Here is a 15,623-nt window from a genome sequence, read left to right as displayed (position 1 = left end):
TAAAAGCCTTAATTGTCAACTTTGAATTCATTTTTTAACTTAAAATGTTAATTGTCAATTGAGATTTTATTTTTCAACTAAAACCTCAATTATCAATTACGACTTCATTTTTTAACTTAATTACTAATAGAGGTTTTAGCTAAAAAAATGAAACCTCAATTGTGCCAACTGAGGCTTCAGATTTTAACTAAAACTTCAATTACCAATTAAAGTTTCATTTTTGTGGGAGGATGATGTAGCACTCACGTGACCTAAAATGTATATTTTTGTGATGGAAAGGGTCATTTTAACCTAAAATTTAAAAAATCTAAGAGATTTTTACTATTATTAAATTAAACTAATTAATTTATTTTAAATTTCAAATCTCTTGTAACTTATTTATCCATATATGATGAATCATTGTAGGCAAAAATTCTATATGGATATTTAATAAATAAATTTATTATTTAAAAATTAATGGTTATAATTATTAATTCAAATTAATAAAGTAACTCATCAATAACTTTAACCATAGTAAACAGATACTTGTAATAATTTAGAGTATATTTGATAATGATTTTAAAAAATGCTTTTAATCTTTGTAACACTTGAAATTTTATATTTTAATTTTAGAAAAGTTAGAAACATTTCATAAAATTACTACTAAATACATTTTAAAGTCCGTTTGATAATAATTTTAGGAAGTGTTTTTAATATTTATAATACTTGAAAATTTTTATTATTCAAGTGTTATAAATATTAGAAACGCATTATAAAATTACTTCTAAACGCACTTTCACAGTGTTCTTGATAATGTTTTTTTTTTTTGAAGTATTTTTAGTATTAGAGTTTTATTTAAAAATGTTTTTAATATAAGTATTTTATTTGGAAGTGTTTTTAAGATGATCACTTAAAGCCCCCAATTTTAAGAAGTATTTCCAAATTTTTTAACACTTTAAAATTTATATCATTTAAATATTAAAAATGGTAAAAATAATTTCTAAAATCACTACCAAATACACTATTTATTTTATAAAACATTATAAGCGATTTCTTTTAATTTATAAATGATTTTTCACTTAAAAAAAACGTTTTTTAAAGTTAAAAACGCTTTTAAAATCACCCTCAAATGGCTTCTAATACTCATTTAAATATACTTCATGATTTCTATTATTGAAAATAGAAAATACTAGTAATTTTTAAATCAAATATGATTGTGTGATATAAATATTTGCTTTCACTTTGACTGTGAAAATCATTTTGTTTTTTAATCAAACGTTATTTATTTGTTTCCATTTTTCGAACATATCTTTCTCCGTTTCCCGACTCCCAGCTCGTACATGGAGCATGTACGCAGGGGTACCACCCTAAGCTGCGGGCAAACGGCCAAAGTTAGACTCTTAAAACGAGAGTAGGGAGTGGGATGTAGGGGAGGGCAGAGGGAAGGAGAGAAATGGGTTTGACCATGGGACTGAACCTGCTGCTTCTAGTGGCCATGGTGGCCACAAACATCCTCTCCCTTTACCACCTGTCTTCTACTATTCAATCCAAGCCTACGCCGCCTCCCGCACCTGTTCCCGACCACCTCCGCCACCAGCTCAACACCATACGCGCCACCCTCACCCACCTTACTCGCCTCCGCTCCACCTCCTCCTCCTCCGCCTCCTCCGCCACTCCCTCTGATCTCCTCCTCTACACCCACCTCTCCCCCATGGCCTCCTCCTGCCGCGACCATCCCGACCTCCTGCACACCTACATGACCTACACTCCCTTTTCTCTTTGCCCTGATGATTCCCAACTCGCCGAATCTCTCATCCTCCGCGGCTGCCACCCCCTCCCCCGCCGCCGTTGCTTTGCCCGAACTCCCTCCAAGCTCCCCTCCTCTCTTCCCGCCGATCCGTTCTCTCCCCTCCCTGACTCCGCCGTGCTGTGGACCAAGTACTCCTGCAAGAGCTTCTCCTGCTTCGACGGAGGCCTAGGATTCAACATGAAGCTCGAAGCTTCGAGATTCACGAGCTCAGGGTCGAATCTGGATCTCACGATTCCGCAATTGCTGCAGATTGCGAAGGATGCTTCCTCAGTGATTCGCATTGGGCTGGACATCGGCGGCGGAACTGGGACATTCGCCGCCAAAATGAAGCCCTACAATGTGACCGTTGTGTCGACGACGATGAGCCAGGGAGCGCCGTACAATGAGGCGACGGCGTTGAGGGGGCTGGTACCACTGCACGCTCCGCTGCAGCAGCGGTTGCCGGTGTTCGACGGAGTAGTGGATCTAGTGCGGTGCGGGCGCGCCGTGAACCGCTGGATACCGACTGTGGCGATGGAGTTCTTTTTCTATGATGTGGATCGGGTGTTGAGGGGCGGCGGATACTTGTGGTTGGACCATTTTTTCAGCAAAGGAGCGGATCTTCAAAAACTTTATGCGCCCGTGATTGGGAAATTGGGGTACAAGAAGGTGAAGTGGACAATGGCGAATAAGACTGATTCCAGCGGGGTGAAGAATGGGGAGGTTTATTTGACTGCTCTATTGCAGAAGCCTGTATCTAGATGAGGTTCGACTTTGAGGTAATTTTTCTTCCTCTGATCCTGATTCCTGTGTTATCTGTGCTATTAGCTGTCAACTGGTGCATAGTTCTTTCTTTATCTAAAAATTCCTTTATGGGTTAAATTGAATCTGCATTGTCCCACCGAATTGAAAATGTTGGATCCAGCTTTTGTTTGTGGGTAGCTGTAGAACAATTGAATCTGTATTCAATGTCTACAATGCCGGTTTCTGTCAATGAATCATAGTATATGGAGTTCATATTTGTTCTATTAGATCAGGGTATGCTTGTGGTCTTACGACTCTTACCTGCTATTTCTTTGGTGGATTTGATAAAAAGTTTGCCCAAGGAATTATGCAAATTAGGGTAAAGTTTTGGAAGTGATACATCATACATGCATGTTGGCTATTATTAGTGAGCAAGAAGATCTCTTTCTGAAATTGGTGTTTTGAGGTCTCCATGCCAATCAAAGTCCACCAAGAAAACCTCGAAACAATCTAGGAGACAAAATGTCTGTGGAGATGTTGTTTTGATCTTGTCTGCAGAGTGTTTGGCTTCCATTGAACCAAGCCATTGGATTTTGGGAAGCAAGATGGTGCTCCACATCCACACTGTGTAGGGTGTGTAGCTCCATCCATTGACAGCCCAAAATAGAATTTTCATGTTACCTTACTGATAATAGCTTTCTGAATCCCCTGGATCATTAATTTTATCTACAATCTTCTTATTATAGCTGTCTTTCAGATGGCTTGTTTTCCATTGTATAAACTAGGTGGGTGTGGTAATCTGCCAGCTTATCTCTCTCAATCTTTTTCCCAGTAGGAATTCCTTACTTTTGGTCTTGGCTGTGGCTTCCCAAAAGGGAAATATTTCTCATTTATTCATTGTAGACCGATCTTTAAGCTCACTTCCTGACCTGATTTCTAGGTGGAAAAACATCATTCTTTTTGCCAGAGAAACATATCCGGTTGCTATATTGTTTTTTTTTTTTCTTTCCTGGTAATTTGTGATCTTCTATTTTCCAAAAGCATATCACTGATTTTAAGCTTTCTTGACTTGTGAACAGTCTCTATGCTGTCACAATGCATTCAACAAGTCATTCAAAAGAATGAGATTTTGAGTCTCCTTTGTCCACTTTCTACCGTTTCCCCACCAAAGCATCTTCAGATGAAATATGCTTCAATAAAATGATAAGTTTTCCAGTATGATGTTTGCTTTGAATTAAATCTATGACACATTCCAATTCAGGAATTTGTGAATTTTGAGTGGAAACTTCCTTTACAAATGCAATATGAATCTCTTCATTTTCTTGTAGGTCCTTTTATATATATAAACTATATTCTAATTTTGGGCAAATTTAAAAGTCATGATTTCTTTAAATTCTGAAGAGATCAACCTATTAGGAAAGTCATTTGTGGAAGTTGGTAAACATTTGCTTGGGAAGAAGCTTTCACAACACTTTCTCCATTCCTCACCATGTTATGGCTGTCATATTGGGTTGGACCAGGGTAATATGTGCATCAATAGACAACAAAGTGGCTAGTTAATTTCATCCACACACCCCACCTGCTCAATTGAGTTACATCATATCCATGCATGCCTGTTCATAACCCAACTATATAGACTTGATCACTTCATTATCTGACTTTGTGATTCAAGTGGATCAAGGGTTTCTGTGGGAATATTTTTTTTCTTGGGACTCTGAGAACATTGATAGCATAGATGAGGATATACCAATTTCTAAAATATGGTAGTTTTATGTGCTCCATTGATTGACTGGTGTCCATGGATGTAGGTTGTTTTACAGGCACTGCTGTCCGATGTGAAGGGTTTGGCTGGTGGGAAACTCCAAAACTAGTTTCCATGCACTTGTAGGAGATGACATCCCCCTCCTGTTCAGTAGAGAAGCAAAATATGTATGTCTCTGCTAAAAAGGATTGTGACAATGTAAAGGATTGTAGAATGAAGAAATGATAAGGGAATGAAGAGTAGAGTGTGGAACCGTATTGGGAAAAAGCATGTTCAAGTTAGGTGGTCTTTATTGGCCTATTAGCTTAGATTTACTCTATTCAAGTTTATTAATTGTTTTGAAATAATGTATGAATTATTGCTTCTTTATATGGTGGGACGGGATTATAAAAGGGAAAAATAATGATAGTGGATTACTGGATTCAGTGGAAGCGTTGGCTAGGATGGAAAAGCAAAAGCATAGATTCCATGTCAAAAATAGCTGTGAAATGGAAAGAAAAATAGGATTCCAACAAAAGTGCTCAAAAAACTCTATTTGGACAAACTGGGAAATGGGGTACCAAGTATTGTCCACGAGTTTTTTAGCAAAACTTTTGGTTTCTTGGTTCTGTTTGGATGATGGAAATGCCTATTATATATATATTATTAAAAATAAATTTTATCTATAACCATTTTTAATTATTTTTTATATTTATATAATTATTTTTAGAAAATATATTCTTGCAAATGATCCTATCTTTCAAATAAGTTTTCAAAAAGTGGTTTGTTTTTTCAAAAAAAAAAAAAAAATCTAATGTGTTTTTAACTATAGAAAATAGTTTTCCATTAGATTTGCAATCTTAAGTCCTTTCCTTTTGCAGCAGTGCCTTTCACTTTCCTTCCCTTTTTCCTTTTTCATTGTTATCTTTTCCTTTCCTTCTTTCTTTGAAGATTTTTTTTTTTCAATAACCATGGATGTCTAGGTCAACTTACACCCACTTCGGCTAATCCCATAGGGCCTTGAACAGGTAAACCTCTAGTGGTCTTAAAGGGCCTCGAATTGGTGATCATTAGGGAGCAAACTCAAAGTCGAATCAATTAAGCTACCCCTCAGGATTTCTTTCTCTGAAGATGTTAGTACGATCAAGTGGGAAAAAGAGAATGAAATCTGAGAATCAAAATTTATGCAACTTACATGGCAATATGGCATGGCACTCAATGATAGAATGCCTCTCAGGAGAAAAAAAAGGAAAATTGTATGATAAGATATTGCATTATGTAATTGAGTTGCAACGTTCTACATGGAGACATAAAGAGATTATAGGGTCAAATACAAAATGGTAAACCCAAAATCTGGTAACATCTGTAGAAACTCCATTCAGTAATCTTATTCTCAGAACAGCACACAATTCCATTCGACTAGTCTCACACATTGAGATGGAGACAAGGGAGAATGAAAGAGAGTGAATGCCAATAATATAACATAACACAAAAATATGTTCAGTCAAAAGAGGAAAGGGGAAAGCAAGCAAGAGTGCCACCAAGATGCTGAACACAAATTCTATTATTCCACGCTGCCGGGGTGTACCCTAGTACCCTAATGAAAAGTTCATATGCACTGGAAATAATTGTATTGATCAAGTAGCAGCTTTTCGTCTCAGAAGGCGCTGCAGGTCAAGCCCATTGATCTTAGCAGCAAGTATGAAGTCATTTTCCGTCAGTCCACCTGCACATGCATAGATCATCTTCAGAAACTGGGAACACTTGAATACAGAGTATGTTCAGAAGCTGAGGTTACTTGAATTTAGTCCCTTCTCAAAGGCTAAGAATAACATAAAGTATGTTCAGAGCCTACCATACTTGAAAGGAATGCTAGGCCCAAAGCATTCATGGAAAAAATGAGAATGCTTAGATAGTTTAATAGACAACTGTAAATTAAAGCTAGCGATAGGATCAGAGGATTCAGTAAAATTCACAAAAAATTTTACGCATGAGATGATGATTGAATATGGGTCAAACACACACATGTATGCAATTGTAAAGTGGAAGTTGGATATAGGTCAAACACAGTCGCTTCGATGATTCTCATTACCAAACATTTCTTTCTGAGAAGGGAAAATGAAGTGAAAAATAAAATTCTGGCTCCAAATTGTACCAGATGTTAGTTAGTCAAGAAACGAAATGCACATAACTGGCCCTAACTAAAGTGACAATGTGCAATTGGCAAGACAGAAAAAACAAAACAATAAAACAAAAAATACCAAACCAAAATTGGATATGCAAGCAATCATATTAAAGTAGGGAAACACCAACTTAGTATAGGATGAGAAAAGACACCTCAAATATAAGTAAAATAGCTTTACATTTCAACCTCAAGTTCAACTGGTCCTATGTGTAGATGAACTTCCCATTGACATGTAAAATAATGCTTCAGAATTAACAGTTCAACATCAAGAGTAATAGTAACAACATATTTACAATATATGCAATTTAGGCACTCAAACCATAAATGAAGATCATGTAAAAGAACATGAAAGATGATTATTACACCACATGCTTTTTTCAGAACTGGAAGGAAACTCCACACAGTTGAATATAGGGCTAGAGTCTTGGCAAAACCAAGATCCAAACTACAGCATTTCAGGGGCTGTTCTAGGGTCACATTCAGTTAGGTGCATTGTTTAAGCATAGTTTAACCCGGAAAATTAATGAGCTTATAGCAAATTAGAAGAATCATAGTTTTAAATAGTATAAACGAAAAGTAAAGCTAAAGATTGCAACAAATTGAAATCCTTACCAACTGCATGAGTCCATATCTCAATTTTAACGTTATTCCAGCCAACGAGATGAAGATCCGGATGGTGACCTACATTAAATACATTAACACTGCTCATCAAAATGGAACATGGTATGTGTGTGTACAAAGTGTGTGTGTGTGTGTGTGTGTGTGTGTGTGAGAGAGAGAGAGAGAGAGAGAGAGAGAGAGATTTTCTTCAATAACTAGTAATCACCCAGTCTTCAATCATTGCTATGCATGGGGAGGCTGTTAAGATTAATGGAACTCAATAACTAAGTAAAACATGGTATTTCGATTTGTAATCTTGATTCAGCAAAACTGATCTAGTGACAGAGAACCAATGTTGACCCAAAATGGAGTGACTTCAGAAAAATGTGTTACATACTAGCAAAGCTGAAAGCAATCTAAATCATCTTGAAAAATATTGATCCCGCAAGACCTTAAACTCATTGCCAGTCTTTGCACAGTAAAAATTGAATTTTTGAGGAAAAATATAGGAAAAATGATAAGTGTTTTTTTTCTTCTTAATTTTATGGAAGATTCTTTAAAATGTAGTAGATAACCAACATGATAATGCCATAATATATATTTCATAAAAACATAACTATTGGTAAGTTGAAAGGATTTGCTACCTTGGGATGCAAGGAGGATTGAGCATTAGAAGGTAGGGTATCTCCAAAAATAGAAGGGAAAAAAAAAAATGAGTAGAGCAGTAGATATCTCAATGTGACCACTGATACAAGGGAGTTGCTTCCCTTGAATGTAGATTTGGAATCTGACACTCTATGAACATCTCCTTTACTTTGACTGAATATCTAATATAAGATTTTGAATATCAACAATCTAGTTCTGCAAGGGAGGATCCTCCCGAAGTGGTGGAACATATGCAAAACCAATGAGGATATAATGAATCACCTCCTAATTCTTTGCAAGGGTAAGAGGGGACCTCTTTAAAATTCTTTGTAGTTTGATGGGAGTGCTTTGGGTATTATTAAGACCTGTAGGGGAGATTTTAAGAGGGAGAAATGGCAAGTTTGTGACTGCTTCGAAATTAAAACCTGGACCCTTTAAAGAGAGAAATACTTGAAAAGATAAGAGGGAAGAGAGATATGTACCAAAGTTACAGGACAACTTGTTGAACAAAAACCAAAGATGAGTTAGAATGAAAACAGAATGCGATACCTTCAGCTTCCGCAACATCAGCTACTGCCTGAAATAGCTCCAAACCTTTAGTAAAACTCTTTACTTTCCATGACCTATTTAGCTTCAATGTATCAGTCTCATTCACCAAATTCCACCCTGGTACCTAATAAAACATAACATAAAAGATAATTCTATATAAATGAGGGAACAGGTGCCAAGCATAGATTTGAACACTAACCTTGGGAATTAGTTCATTTGCTGCTTGTTCAGTCATGGGCCGTATGTCATTTGAGTTGCATGGGACACACTTCTTGATTGACAAATCTAACATGGCCAGCATAATGTGTCAGATTAGGATGCTCTCATTTCCATATATACAAACTACCATTACAACTAATGTTAACAAGCTTCAAAATTCTTCACATGATTGGCACCAAGAGGCAACAACAATTACTGGGTGCTCTACAATAGGCAGGGACACAAACCACTGCTAGAAGAATTCATGCATTTGATAGCTTTTTTCTGGGAACAAATTTTTTATGGGAAATGATATTCTATCAAAGAAAGAAGGGAATGCAATAAGGATGTGGAGTCCTGAAAAAAAGAAAGAAAGAAGAAGAGAAGAAGAAGGCATATAATAAATAAAATCCACTAAACTGAGACTACTCTCGTCACCCAAACAAACATCTTATGACAAAGTGTCCTTTTGGCCAAGACATTGATCCCTGACATTCAAAATATAGGGAGACAGACATTCCGGGTTACAACAATATGGAAGCTTCTATGGCCCTCCATTGCTTTCTTGCCCATTAAATGACATCAGAGGATTCTCACCACAAAAGACAGGTGTGAAAATGCTGTCAGTTGACTCTTCAGCCAATCTATAGTCATCTACTTTCCCAGGTTGGCCAACAGGCCCAACACCCATCCATGACAGCTTGAAATTGAAAGTAAGCTTCCATCAATGATTCTGAAAACACTCACTACTCCATTCTGGGCCAAATTCCCAAGAAATATAGTAAAAAATTGACCTTGTTCAATACCCATAGAGAGAGTGACCTTCTGATGGAAATAATGGAGAGAAAGGTATGCACTTGAAGGAGGCTTCATCTTCCTAGAAGAGAGAATATCTATGACCAACTTCTGGTTGCCTACTCAGAATTTGCACTTCGGTACCCTATAGCCGCTTCATACCCAAAGATTATCAAGCTAACTCCATTAAAATAGTGGCAACTTCATTGTAAGAACTATCTATAACTCCTAAAAACTGCTCTTCTTATTAGCAAGTTAAACAGAAATAAAGATAGGAAAAATCAATCAGTGTAGAATCAATCACTTAACCTAACAATAAATAAAGAGATTAAACTAAATCAAACAATGCATATTAAACTTTGTCAAGCCATATGATAGTCTCAAGTTACCAAAACTATTTGATGTAAAGGGTGAGATGGTACTATAGCAATTTTTTATGCATTACAAGCATGAAGTACCAGTGAAATAAAAATATTAATTACTTCAACTATTTTACTAGCCCTAAATTCTGTAGTGTATGAATTACATAAGGATCATAACTACTTATCAATGCCTGGGTGATCAACCACATGATAGAAAAAGTATGCATGATTATGGACTTGTAACACTAAGGAAACACCTAACCTCTTACTAACTAGGAGCCTATCATCCAGGGTGTCACCTTGGAAACAACCTAGGCAGCAATGTCCTGCGAATATGTCAAACACAATGATTTGTCTTGCCTCCATAGCCATCTCTTATTCAGAATGCTATGGTAAGAGAACATGCAAGGTGGCTAGGGTCAGAACTGCTTATGGAGGATTAAGAATGGGAAATAAGCAACTTAATATGCTGAGCAACTAAACTGCTTGCCGATGGTAGTGATTAAAGTAAAAAAGGCCTTTTTGTCTTTGGGAGGGAGGATTACTTTAATTTAGTCTTGTCTGTCTCACATCCCTAGCTATTTCCTCTCCCTCTTTAAAATCCCAGCATCAATAGCTTCAAAGATTGAGAAGATGCAAAGGGTTTCTTTGGTTTGGGGCGGGGGAAGGGAAAAAAGATCATCTTATCAGCTGGGATGTTGTTAGTAGACCAAAGGAGTTGGGAGGTTTGAGTTTTGGGAAGACTTCTCTGAGAAATATTGTTCTCTTAGGGGAATGGCTTTGGAGGTTCCTTAGAGAAAGGAGTGGTCTTTGGCATAAGGTTATTGCGAATATATATGGGACACATCCTAATGGATGGGACGCCAACATGGTGGTGAGATGGTCACACAGATGTCCTTGGAAGGCTATTGCTCAAGTTTTCCAGGTTTTTTCCCCTTTTGTCCGCCTAGTGGTGGGCAAAGGGGAGAAAATTCGTTTTTGGGAAGATCTTTGGTGGGGTAATCAAATTTTGTGCTCTCAATTTGTTGATCTTTATAGAGTTATTTCTATGAAAAACCTCACTGTCTCAAATGTCCTTGACAATTCCTTTCCACTGTCTTGGAATTTTAATTTTCGCCGCAATCTTACTGATTCAGAAATTGATCTCCTTCAGAGATTAATGTCCTCCTTTAGTTCAGTGCTTTTCTTTCCTTCTTTGGCAGATTCAAGAGCGTGGTCTTTATCATCGTCAGACTTGTTTTCAGTGGAATCTTTTTTCTTGGCCTTCTCAAAAGTCTCAAATCCTATCTTGTTTCTTCCGGCCAAGTTTTTGTGGAGTTCAAAAGCCCCTTCAAAGGTTAAGGCCCTCGCTTGGTTAGTAGCACATGGGAAGGTAAACACCAATGATAAGTTGCAATACAAATCCCTCTATCCTCAATGGTGCATTCTTTGCAAAGGAAAAGGAGAGTCGATCGACCACCTTTTTCTTCATTGTCCTATTACCATTGGACTCTAGCACAAGTTGTTCAATCTAGCAGGGTTGGTTTGGGTCCCTCCAAGGAGTTTTGAGGACATGTTGGTTATTGCTTTTAAAGGCTTGGGGAACTCATTAAGAGGCAAGACACTTTGGCAAATCGCTTGTCTTACTTTGGTATGGATGGTGTGGCAAGAGAGAAACAATAGGATCTTTGAGGATAAGGGGAGAATGGAAGAGATGTTATGGGATTTGATTCTGTTCTATTCCTCTCTATGGGCTTCTTGTACTGCAGCTTTTAGAGGAGTTCCTCTAAGTGTTTTACAACTCAACTGGATTGCGGTTTGCGTTTCAAAAGTTTGAGAATGTTGGGTTTCTCTTTGTTTTTAGATTTCTATTGTTGGGAATTTTCTCTTTTGTTCAGTTTGTGTAGGAAGGACCTCTCATCCTTCCCTTGGTTTCTTTTCTTTCTTTTGTATCTTTTCTTTCTCCTGTATCTTTTCTTCTATTAATATATTTTTCTTCGTTTCTGATAAAAAATAAATGGTAGTGATTAAAGTAGTAGCTAGAATTTATAAGAACACTTAAGATAATAGGAGGAAAGGTTTGGTGTTTGTTTGAGGTACTTATGCTTTTATTATTTAGTATTTATACTATATATTAATCTTGCAATTCACAGATGTACCTACTTCTAGATAGCAATAAATTGGATGCAAGGGAACCTAAATATATAACCTTGATAGCAGAATCCAAACTCTGTTCATTGAAATTTTTGGAATTTTAATGTCAAAATTTAATGTTCAACCTTTTTGGATTATAGCAAACACTGGGATGTTGTATAGCATGCTATGACTTGAAGATAAAATTTTGAAAGACACAAGAAACCAAAAATTATAAAGTTGTGCTGGATTACATCAGACAATCAAAATATAAAAGAGTGATAGGCCCCCACGCACCTTCGCCGGTGCAAAAAGTTCTAAATCCATTAAGTGACTTCCTATTTGATGACACTTCCACACGGTCGTGAAGTATCTTAGTTACTTGAATACTGGAGCTGTAAGTACAAAAGTTCATCTTTACACAAAAATAAATTTCACAAAAGGTGGAGGAGATGGATTAATGCACAGAATCAAAATAGGGAAAAAAAAATTACAAGAAAGGGAGAGGAAGTAGAAATACTCACACCATATTAGCTCTTGAAAAACTAAAGTTGTTTTGTGTCAATAAAAGGTGTATAGTATGAAGCAAAGATGACACCATGATTAAGGAAATATTAATAGGCTGTGTATTAATATGCAGTTCCTTAGTTGAAAAATATCTCTACAGAAAGGCACAAAGTACCGCACATGGAGACACTGTAGAGAGTTAAATCTTAAAAAAAAAAAATTAACAAACCTTCAAATTGGCACATTTGGACTTTGATTCCATGTTGCCACAAAAAAGACCAATCAAAAATGTCTTGACAACACAAACAACAAAACTTCTTTGACAAGCAACACAAACAGCAAGAACTTGTCAATTCAATTAACTTCTGTTGTCATTGATTTAATTTAAATCTAAATTTCTATCTTAAACATCTAGATAGTAGTTATCCCTCTTATTTAGAAGTCGAATAAACCAGAGCTTGGATTGAACAATATGAACTGATCCCATTTTGCTCACACATTTATAGAACATTTGACAAAGAAATTTCAAGCAGGCAACATCTTTGGATCAGAAAATTCACAGAAGCCATGGTTGAAAATCCTATAAAAATAGAAGTTGAGTTGAAGGTAGACCATACCATGAGAGGGAGCCATTAATAGAATAAATATAGTTCATGGTAACTCTTTAAATTGACCATCAACATTTAAATAGAGATACTTCTATGGCGACAATGAACAAAGAAATGGTGTCTTCGAAAATCCCATGGAAACTAAAGGTTCCTTTTATTTCGTAGCATCTGAAGACAAATTTTAGCCACTACCAAAAGGAAAAAAAAAAAAAAGGTTCAAGCTCCTTGGCATAAATTTCTTTCTGGAAAGCTAAATTTAATCATAGGGGAGTATAAAGAAGCAAAGTTTTATTTGGTAGTCTCTGTTTGGATTTCAATTCTCAAACAGAATCCATTTTAATATCTCTCTTTCATTAGCAATTTGGTTGCAGTAGAAAATACCAAGGAAACTGAAACATAATGACACTTATTTAAAAATTATGCCTTCTTAAAATCTCCAATCTCTGTGTCCACAATTTCCAATCTCTTATTCTTCTTCTCACATTTGCTCAGATCCAAACAGTTTAATATCACTTCAATTTTCCTTTTGTAAGAAGCTATTTAAATTAAGAACTAAAACCTAATAAAATAAAGAAATACATTTTAAATATTCTGTATAAGCAAAAATCTTCTAACCCTTCTAATCTATTGTACTCCAATCCAGATATATAAACAGAACCTATAATAAAAAATAAATAAATAAATAAATTATGAAAAAAAAAATTAAAAAACATAAAGCTACCCCCATGATACAACATCTCAGAATACAATACTATTCCCATTCTGGGTAATGTTATTAATAGCAAACAGACTCATATATATGCCACCATAAAGCCCAAGGGATTGATCCAATCCTCTGGGAGAGAGGGATGGCAAACTCCACTAAAAATGAACTTGATTCAAACAGTGGAAAAAAACATGAAGGAATGATCTAATTTCCATTATCATTAATTCAAACCCCAAAGAATAGTTATTGAAATCTCGGTTTAGGCATAAACACAGACATACAACATACGAAAAACATTTGAAAACCTGATAATGAGAGAGAGAGAAAGGCAAGCACATATTGATGGCAAGAGTGAATATTAGAATCCAATATGAAATGGGGATTTCATGAATGAAGAAACGAAAATGAAATGAGAATAGAAGAAAGAAAGAAGACGGGGATTGCGAGGAAGCACCGTCCATGGGCTCCAGATAGGCTTCGAAAGAGCGATGTTAATGGGAACTTGAGAAATCAAAAGGGAATTGTCAGAAAATAAGGAGAAAGAAAAAAAAATACAGAAAATTTCGGAATCGGGAGAAGAAGAAGAAGAATACCTGTAATATCCTAGCCATGTGTTTGAACACAGGCGGGTTGATTGATTGTGAGTGTGGCTTGGTGAAGTGTCCTTGGCTAGGGCAGGATCCCCGATACACGTGGCATCCTACTCATTGCCCTTCGCCCTTGAATGCCTTTCCTTTCACCTCTTTTGATATTGAAAAAAATAAAAAACAATTTACCCTTGGAGTCTTGCAATAAATGTGATATTATTTTAACATTTAAATTCACTTTAAGTTGAAAAACTGAGTTTAAGACCAAAATAATATATTTATAAAAAAAAATGATAAGAATAGTATCCATTTGAAAATATTTGTCAAAGTAGTCTTCTTTATCCACGTAAGCATCCACATAGATTTTAAGTGTAAAGAACCACCGTTGGTAACTGTGGTTTTAGAACTTACAAAAATTTCCTTAAAACCACAGTTACAAACTGTGGTTTTACAATTTCTCTTAGAACCACAGTTACTAACTGCGGTTTTAAAATAAGTTTCCTTAAAACCACAGTTACAAACTGTGGTTTTACAATTTCCTAACTTTACAATTATTTTTAATTCGTTCCCATTTTAATGGTGTTATAATTTTAATATTATTTTTAAAATATTTTTTTTATCAAAACAACCATAAAACCACAGTTATTCAAATTAGTGATGTTATGTTATTCACATGTTTCCTTGATAATTTAAACAAATAAAACTCAAATGCATCCTAAAGTCTAAATGAAATAAATTCTAATTAAATAAATTATTACAACCACTACCTATTTTTCTTTCATATAATTAAAAAATTATACATTTTAACCCAGACATAAGTTCAAATCATACTTAATAATAAATAACCTAAAATCATAATCACTGACATTAATTTTCATATGAAAAGATAAAATTTTAAAATAATATAAACAATTTCTTTAGTTATTTTAAAATTTAAAAATAATATGAATAAATAATTTTCTTTAGTTCATATGTGAAAATATTTGTAAAACAAATAAATATTTTATTTACTATAAATATATAAATTTTTATGGGAATGCATGTAGACCAAATTATTTTCTCAAATTTTCAAGGAAAATATGAAAAAATAAAGATAATATATATATTTTAAAACAGTCGTAACAAAAAAATTTGTGAAAAGCAAAATTCTAAAATCCCATACTTTTTTATACATAAGTCCCCTTAAAAATATTTGTGAAAATTACAACATAATTGTAATTTTGATAAAAAAATATTTTAAAAATAATATTAAAATTACAACACTATTAAAATATATGCAGAATGAAAATAATTGTAAAACCACAGTTACTAACTGTGGTTTTATGGGTATTTTGATAAAAAAATATTTTAAAAATAATATTAAAATTACAACACCATTAAAATAGATGTGAATTGAAAATAATTGTAAAACCACAGTTACTAACTGTGGTTTTAAGGGAAATTGTAAAACCACAGTTTGTAACTGTGGTTTTAAGGAAACTTCTTTTAAAACCGCAGTTAGTAACTGTGGTTCTAA

The 15,623-nt window shown here is 35.0% G+C and overlaps 2 protein-coding genes across 3 annotated transcripts; one reads left to right on the top strand and one right to left on the bottom strand.

Moving 5' to 3' along the window:
* Positions 1-1,312: 1,312 nt before the first annotated feature.
* On the top strand, positions 1,313-4,705 carry LOC100250442 (probable methyltransferase At1g29790). The gene is made up of 2 exons (XM_002273956.4): positions 1,313-2,547; positions 4,321-4,705. Exon 1 carries the CDS (start codon positions 1,433-1,435, stop codon positions 2,531-2,533), a length of 1,101 nt encoding a protein of 366 aa, XP_002273992.1. The 5' UTR covers positions 1,313-1,432; the 3' UTR covers positions 2,534-2,547; positions 4,321-4,705.
* Positions 4,706-5,507: 802 nt separating this feature from the next.
* LOC100255626 (pterin-4-alpha-carbinolamine dehydratase 2, mitochondrial) lies at positions 5,508-14,248 on the bottom strand. Of its 2 annotated transcripts, XM_002273861.5 has the most exons (7): positions 14,114-14,248; positions 13,975-14,021; positions 11,997-12,094; positions 8,432-8,517; positions 8,233-8,356; positions 7,051-7,119; positions 5,508-5,979 (listed from the first exon to the last, which is right to left on the bottom strand). In XM_002273861.5, exons 1-7 carry the CDS (start codon positions 14,129-14,131, stop codon positions 5,891-5,893), a joined length of 531 nt encoding a protein of 176 aa, XP_002273897.1. In that variant the 5' UTR covers positions 14,132-14,248; the 3' UTR covers positions 5,508-5,890. The 2 variants fall into 2 exon arrangements, with proteins under 2 accessions (XP_002273897.1, XP_010655634.1); XM_010657332.3 differs by lacking the exon at positions 13,975-14,021 and having other exon boundaries at positions 11,997-12,114; positions 14,114-14,247.
* Positions 14,249-15,623: the final 1,375 nt, after the last annotated feature.

This window comes from Vitis vinifera, chromosome 10 (genome assembly GCF_030704535.1).
Source record: "Vitis vinifera cultivar Pinot Noir 40024 chromosome 10, ASM3070453v1".
Taxonomy (NCBI): domain Eukaryota; kingdom Viridiplantae; phylum Streptophyta; class Magnoliopsida; order Vitales; family Vitaceae; genus Vitis; species Vitis vinifera.
The sequence above is the reverse complement of the archived record's forward strand: the minus strand, read 5'-3'. Positions and strand labels throughout refer to the sequence as shown.

What these genes read in the sequence shown, in the direction of transcription:
- LOC100255626 (XM_002273861.5), bottom strand. An exon ending in CAAATGAACTAATTCCCAAG is followed by an intron (nt 8,357 to 8,431) that starts GTTAGTGTTCAA and finishes ATGTTTTATTAG; the next exon opens with GTACCAGGGTGGAATTTGGT. An exon ending in TGATGTTGCGGAAGCTGAAG is followed by an intron (nt 7,120 to 8,232) that starts GTATCGCATTCT and finishes TATTTAATGTAG; the next exon opens with GTCACCATCCGGATCTTCAT.
- LOC100250442 (XM_002273956.4), top strand. Translation starts at nt 1,433, where the DNA reads ATGGGTTTGACCATGGGACTGAACCTGCTGCTTCTAGTGGCCATGGTG.